General features: G+C 34.7%; 1 protein-coding gene across 1 annotated transcript; it reads left to right on the forward strand.

Annotated features, from left to right (window-relative positions):
* Positions 1-1,704: 1,704 nt before the first annotated feature.
* On the forward strand, positions 1,705-4,368 carry LOC110864562 (33 kDa ribonucleoprotein, chloroplastic). The gene is made up of 4 exons (XM_022113662.2): positions 1,705-2,090; positions 2,213-2,308; positions 3,714-3,998; positions 4,079-4,368. Exons 1-4 carry the CDS (start codon positions 1,770-1,772, stop codon positions 4,187-4,189), a joined length of 813 nt encoding a protein of 270 aa, XP_021969354.1. The 5' UTR covers positions 1,705-1,769; the 3' UTR covers positions 4,190-4,368.
* The last annotated feature ends 3,161 nt before the right edge of the window (positions 4,369-7,529 follow it).

Below are 7,529 nucleotides of genomic sequence, written 5' to 3' on the forward strand. Positions count from 1 at the left end.
TTTTGTGTGGATTTGCAATTTTAATAACATATGAAGACTTACATAAATAAAATAAAGAGGTTAAGGTAGTCAATGAACCAATAAAAAATAAAAAAAAAATTAATTTAGAGTGTAGGACAAATTACTTGGTGTGTAGGATAAATTACGAGTTGTGTAGGATAAATTTAAATATGTGTATGATAAATTTCGAAATGTGTAGGATAACTTTTTATGTGTGTAGGAAAAAAAATTAGTGTAGAGAATGATAATCTTTATGAGTAATTAATTACTTAAAGATAGTAATAAATGAGATGAATGAAAAACTACTTAACAATTTACAATTGTACCCTTTGTTCTTTTTCTTCTCAATTAAATTTTCTTCTCAAATGAACCTCCCTATATCACGAAACAAAATGCTGGTGTCCTCTCACAAAACTACTATTTATAGATTCACATAAAAGGTTACAAGTGCTTGAAACACTTAGGGGCTGTTTGTTTACCTCTTAATGAGTCTCTTATTGGTTCAGACCTCTTACTGGTTCAGCACTTAATAGTTCAGACTGTTTGTTTCGTAAGCAGATGTCTGAATGGTTCAGACATTTGCCTCTGAATGGTTAAGTTTATACAGAGTCTGAATGGTTCAAACCTCTAATCTGAATTGGTCAGACATTCGCCTCTGAAGGGTTAAACATTATATTGCATCTTAATGGTTCAGACATCTTACTGGTACAACACTTAATGGTTCAGACTTCTTACTGATTCAGCACTTAAACATTCAGAAGTTAGCAAACAGCCCCTTAGCTTAAGTGATTTCAACCTAATTTTTTTAAGTGATTTCAACCTAATTTTTTTACTGCAAATTGAATATAGAATTCATGTTACAACATGGCCCCTCAGCTTTAATTAAATTTTATCATTTGCACCCTAAGGCTAGGTTCATTAGTGAACAACTCCTTGATTGTGAACACTAGTGAACTAATCCTAGCCCTTGATTATCAATACACAAGTGTAAATCAATTGCCAGGATTTGATGATGAAAACACACTAGTGTATTTTACGATTTGATGAAATAAATCAATGGCCAGGAATTATTCACCCAGTTCACAAATACACTAGTGTTCACTTTAGAACCTCACCCTTACACCTTATACTATTCCTTTGTTTTTCTTTTATTTTTGTCCAGCTAGGTTATGACACGTAACATACTCACATTTCTTATTTATTTTTTTTTCCTTTATAACTTTTTTAAATATGTTGTTTATTAAAATTGAACATAACGTTGCGACATGCTTATATTTATCTACGTTTTAATGTAAACTTCATTCAAAATTGAGCTTTCATGATAATGTACAAGTAACCAAAGGTCAAATTATTTTTATTTTTTTCTTCTTAAATACTTTAGAACATGATGTTTTACAAATTTCATGATTTGCCGTTCCTACGCGCTTATTTTATCAACGTTCCAAGGTGAGTTTTTTTGCAAGGAAAATCCTATTGTAAAAATAGTCAAAACCAAGCTCTACAAGTTTTAACATCTCATCACAACGCGCGGTTCACCCAATGATCAATGACCAATATCAAAATCTCAATAAAACTATCATCGGACCATCGTTGGACTTGAAAATAAATTGTTTTGAGTACCTTAGATTAGAAGCCCAATCTAGATAATTGGGCCACATCCTACCCAACATAAAAAAAAAAAAAAAACAAAAAACAAAAAGATCAAGCATTTTGTGTTGTGTTGATAGTTCTCCTTTATCCTGTCTAAGCTTGAAAAAGGATAAACAAACATGGCGGCACTTGAATCATCACTAAACCTCTCATACTTCCACATCTCATCTTCTCCAAACCCACAATTACAATTCCCCACGAAATCAAATCTTGCAATCCGACTTCCCATTTCTACCCCCAAAATCATCTTTAAAACGCCCCTTCCAATATCAGCCATCCAACAAGAACTTTCAGTAGCAGAAGAACATGAAGAAGAAGAACAGCAACCCCAGAAAGAAGATAACAAAAGGAAGCTTTTTGTTCTCAATCTTCCATGGTCTTTCACTGTTGTTGATGTCAAGAATTTCTTTGGTGAATGTGGAAATGTAGCAGATGTTGAGGTATTATTATTCACATTAACCATATATATATGTTAGTATTTATTTGGGAACAGTTGTTTTGTATAATGGTTTTGGATGATTTTTTTTCTTTTTTTTTTTTTTTTTTTTTTTTTGAGTGGCAGATAATAAAAAGGGAGGATGGGAAGAGAGGATTTGCGTTTGTTACCATGTCATCTGGAGATGAGGCTCTGGCTGTAATCAAGAAGTTCGATTCCCATGTAAGTTCACTTTTTTCTGTTGTATATTTTTTTGGAGTTTTTAAGGTAGATCAAAAGTAAACTGAATTTGAATTCAGTATGCTGATGCTAGAGCATGATATCGTTGACGATAGTACCTCCGAATGAGTCGTTGATAGTCAAATGGTAGCCTTGTAAAAGAACCGAACGTGGCTTGTTCGTGTTTGTTTGTTTAACTCTAACCAAACAAATGGACGAACACAAACGTATTTTCTTGTTCATGTTTATTCGTTGAGAAAATGAACATATTCGTGTTTGTTTACCTTCACGTTCATTCTTTGGTATCTAAGGGAATATAAACGAACGGCCAAACATGAAGAAATGAATGTGTTCTTTTTCGCTTGTTAGGGCATGTGTAGTCATAAAGCCCCCAAAGGGGCGTTATGCGCCATGTGGCATGCCACGTCACCCCGGGGCTTTATGGGGCTTGAGGCCGTAGTCATAAAGCCCTACCTCATCATAACCAAAGTGTAAAATGCAGGGACCAAAGTGTAAAATGCAGGGACCAAAGTGTTTTAATGCAGGGACCAAATTGTAAAATGCAGGGACCAAAGTGGAAAATGGAGAACAAATCCCCACCTTCTCGCGCCGCGATTTTTTTCACGCCTTTTCTTTTTTTTTTTGATCATGGCGCTGGGGGGGGCGGTGTGGGGGGCTCCATACCGGCGCTATGGCCATGGTCGCGCCCCATTACATACGACCTTAGTTAAATACCCGAGGCTTGGTTATAAACTTTGATTGGGTTAATGGGCCAATAGTATTACTTAAAAAATAAATTTAAATGAATACGTAAACGAACATAATCAAACATATGAACACATAAACGCACGTAAATTCACGAACGTAAATGCACGAATGGGATGTGTGTTAATGTTCGTTTAATAAATAAACGAAGAAAAACAAACATCTCGTCGAACAGGTCACTGCACGTTCGGTTCGTTTACAGGCCTAAAAATAGGCCTTTATATGGTTACTCGACGCTCATTCAGCCAAATTTCCGTTTTTGCTGAATCATATGAAACATAATTTTTGATGAATGTGATTATTAAGATTCAGGTTTATGTACTAATGCTAAATGGGCTACTTCTTTTTTTTTTTTTTTTTAAACGACCAACTAAATCACCGGATAAGCATTCTGGGATACACTCAATCGAGCAAATGCATCCCCTCCTCCATAACGGTCAGAGTTGGATGCATACCCGAGCTACCAAGCCACCAGTTCCGGGGAAAACCCACCCGCCCGAAGGCCCACTTCGAATGGGCTACTTCAGAACTGAGTTATGTGGAAATCTTGATTTGACTTCCAAAGTCAAACTAGAACATTGATTTTAGGAGCACAATCTGTTATGTATGAATATCACTTATTACAAAGTCACATTTCTTTCAGGAACTGTTGGGTAGGATTATCAAGATTGAATATGCAAAGCAGTTCAAGAAACCTACGCCTCGATCTCCCGGTTCGCCACACTCGAGCGAGACATGCCATAAGTTGTTTGTGTCAAATCTTGCATGGAAAGTTAGGGCTTCAAATCTTAAACAATTCTTTGTCGATTTCAACCCTGTTTCCACCAGGGTAGTTTTTGGCCCATCAGGAAGCTCTGCTGGATATGGGTTTGTCTCATTCGCGTCAAAAGAAACAGCCGAATCCGCTGTATCAACCTTGAACGGGAAGGTAGTTAACCGTTCGGTTTCAAAAGAATCTTGTTGATTACAAAAGGGTTCTTGTTCATGATGGATTGTTTCTTTCTGCAGGAATTGCTTGGGAGGCCTATTATTTTAAAATTTAGCGAAAAGTCTAGTGATAATTCTGGAATTAATGCGGAAATCAAAACCCCCTTTGACGAACAACATGGCGAATTGTAGATTATCCGGTTGAGTGTAACTAGTATAAGAAGCAGTGAAGGTTTTGTATTCTATTAGTGATGTCGATTTTTAAGATTTTTGGTTTGGATATCGGGCTCAAGTGAGATTAATCATATGAATTAAGTGTTGTTTAGAATTGTAAACCCACCAAATAAACCCTTTCACCAACTTATTTAGAATGGTATCGTTTTCAGAATTTCCCTATCCGAGGGGTGGAATGTATAGCCGACACAACTTTTCTCCAAAGGCGATTAGGTTACACCTTGAATCTCCAAAACCATTTTGTTAAAAGACTTTGATTGACGTCTTTTAACTCCCCTATACCCAACCCGCCTTTTTTCCAAAGGTGCCACGACTTTCTCCCAATGTACCCAACTCATCTTTGCCTTGTCTTCCGAGCCAACAAAAAGAAGACCCATCGCATTTTTCCAAGCATTTGATAACCTTTTTCGGAGCCGTATACGGGGTAAAAAAAAATGGGAAGGATATCTAAAACGGCCTTTATAAGTGTCACTCACCCACCAACTATTGCAAATGTTCATGTTAGCTCCGGTATATGAAGGGAAGTGTTCCAACATATCATTTAAGGCTAGTCGGTATGGGGTTCGGCCCCGGTTCGTCGCGGTCCGGCGACGGTCCAAACACCGTGCCGCCCCCATCCCGTCCCGGCCTCTCCGTCCCTTCTCTGCCGTTGGAGACGGTCCAAAAAAGTGGGGCCCCGGGTAACTTTTGACCGTTAAAATAAAAAAAAAAACAATATTTCCATAATTTGAAAAATGCCAAACGGTCATATTTTTAAAATATATAAATTTAACTTCCATTTTCACTTTCAATCACCAAATTAACCCCAAAATTTCACCTCTTTCTCACATAATTTTTATACACCTTCTTCCACTATTCTATAAACCTTCTTCCACATAATTTTCATGGATCCGTTCAACAACCCGGAGAACCCGAACACTTCGAACAACCCGAATACTCCCAACAATCCGACCCAACCTAATGTTTTTTCGGTTCCGGGATATTATCCAACGCTAGAACCGAACCAATTCTCGCAATATTCATCGAAGGAGCGGGGCATCGAAGAAAAAAGTCGTGCATTGGAAGAAAAGTTAAAAGAGAAGGTCCGATTGGCGAATGAGAAAATCCGAATTTCCGATGAAAAAATTCGGCTCAAGGAATGGGAAATAATGACGATGAATGTCGAGGACGAACCCGAGCCGAAACGTTCGATGTTGAAAAAATTACAACACGGCATCATGAAAAAACATCAAATTATTTAACTCTATGTTTATTTTTATTAAGTCTTTGTTTTTTTTTTTAAGTTTATGTTTTTTTTATATTTATGTAATGTGGGTTTAATATTAATGAAAATATTTTGTTAGTATATTTGTTAAATGTTAAAAAATAGAATACTAAAAAAAATAAAAAAACATAAAAAGTGGTAGAGGACTATGACTAGGACCATTCTACCATGCCCTCTAGTTTTGAAGGATGGACCATCTTAGAGAGGAATGTGACATGACGCCTACGTGGTGGATCATCCTCCAAGGATAGTCCATCACCATACCTTGTAGTCTAAGGGTACCATTTGCCACCACTTTAACCTCATTTATTGGGTTAACTAGACTTCAAATTTAGTCAACTTTGACTAATAAAGTTGATTTCTACATTTAATATAGCTCAGTTTTTTTTTTTAAAGGTAAAAAAAAAAACACATTTCTAACACATAATTTATACAATTTACTTTATAGTTTATACACATTTTCAACACCTTCAACACTTTGATATCATTAGACTACGAGCCCTTTAATATTTAATCTATAGCCATTCTCTTTAGTTATGCTTGGATAAAAATATAAAACCTAATGTAAACTATAAAAAAAAAATTCTCTTTATGCATGCTTGGATAAAAAACAAAACCTAATGTAAATTATAAAAATAAACGATTTAAATAATGTATCTAAAATAAATCTTAGATTGAAAGATAATGTATTATGTCCACAATAAATCTAAAATTGAAATATTTTGTCTTATGTCAATTTTTTTTGCGCATAGTTTCGTTTATACCTCCTGGTGTTTAATAAGTTTAATAGTTAGTCTCTTAACTTCAATAAAGTTAATTTTTAAGTGATTTATATTAAACTCCTTAAACTTTAATAAAATTATCGTAATAAGTTTTTAATGGATTTCCTATTATGTGATTTTTATGGGTTTTGTTTTACTTATCAACGCTTCACACGAGTTATTTTTATTTATGTTTGGCCTTGAATTATTGTAATGTTGTTTTTAAACTGATCGGTTGCTTTAAATTGTTTAGTTTTTTAAACCTTCTGACGTTCATATCTAAATACACCATAGCGACGTGTTTTTTAATAGAATATCCTTAACTTTGTTTTTAAACTGACCGGAGGTTTTAAAGGTTTCTTTTAAACCATTTGGTTTTTTTTTTTAACCGCTCGACGCTCATCTCTAAATACACTATTGTGACATGTTTTATATCTATGTTTAAACCGATTCCATGTAATTCACGGTTGCCGGGGTTTTCATTATATACGTTTTGGTGTTACTTTTGTTCGAATAACTTGGATTTCGTATACAACGACCTAACTTTTATGTGATTTTCGAATATACCATCGCGACATGGTTTTTTATGATTACGTTCACGATTTGCTTATTTTTATCTACGTTTCGAACCCGTCGCAAAACGCGGGTGGTAACTTACTATAGTTCTTAACAAAACATGTAACACTATTTTAAAACAAAATATTTTATGTTACCTTAACAGTTAGTCTCTTAACTTAAATAAAGTTAATTTTTAAGTGATTTACATTAATATCCTTAAACTTTAATAAAGTCATCGTAATAAGTTTTTAATGGATTTCCTATTATATGATTTTTTTATGGGTTTTGTTTTACTTATCAACGCTTCACGCGAGTTATTTTTATTTATGTTTGGACCTGAATTATTGTGATGTTGTTTTTAAACTGATCGGTTGCTTTAAGTTGTTTGGTTTTTTAAACCTTCTGACGTTCATATCTAAATACACCATAGCGACATGTTTTTTTTATAGAATATCCTTAACTTTGTTGTTAAACTGACCGGAAGTTTTAAAGGTTTCTTTTAAACCGTTTGGTTTTTTAAACCGCTCGACGCTCATCTCTAAATACACTATTGCGACATGTTTTATGTCTATGTTTAACCGATTCCCTGTAATTCACGGTTGTCGTGTTTTTCTTTATATATCTTTTGGTGATAATTTTGTTCGAATAACTTTGATTTCGTATACAACGACCTAATTTTTATGTGATTTTCGAATATACCATCGCGACATGGTTT

The sequence above is a fragment of the Helianthus annuus genome, chromosome 6, assembly GCF_002127325.2.
Source record: "Helianthus annuus cultivar XRQ/B chromosome 6, HanXRQr2.0-SUNRISE, whole genome shotgun sequence".
Lineage (NCBI taxonomy): Eukaryota > Viridiplantae > Streptophyta > Magnoliopsida > Asterales > Asteraceae > Helianthus > Helianthus annuus.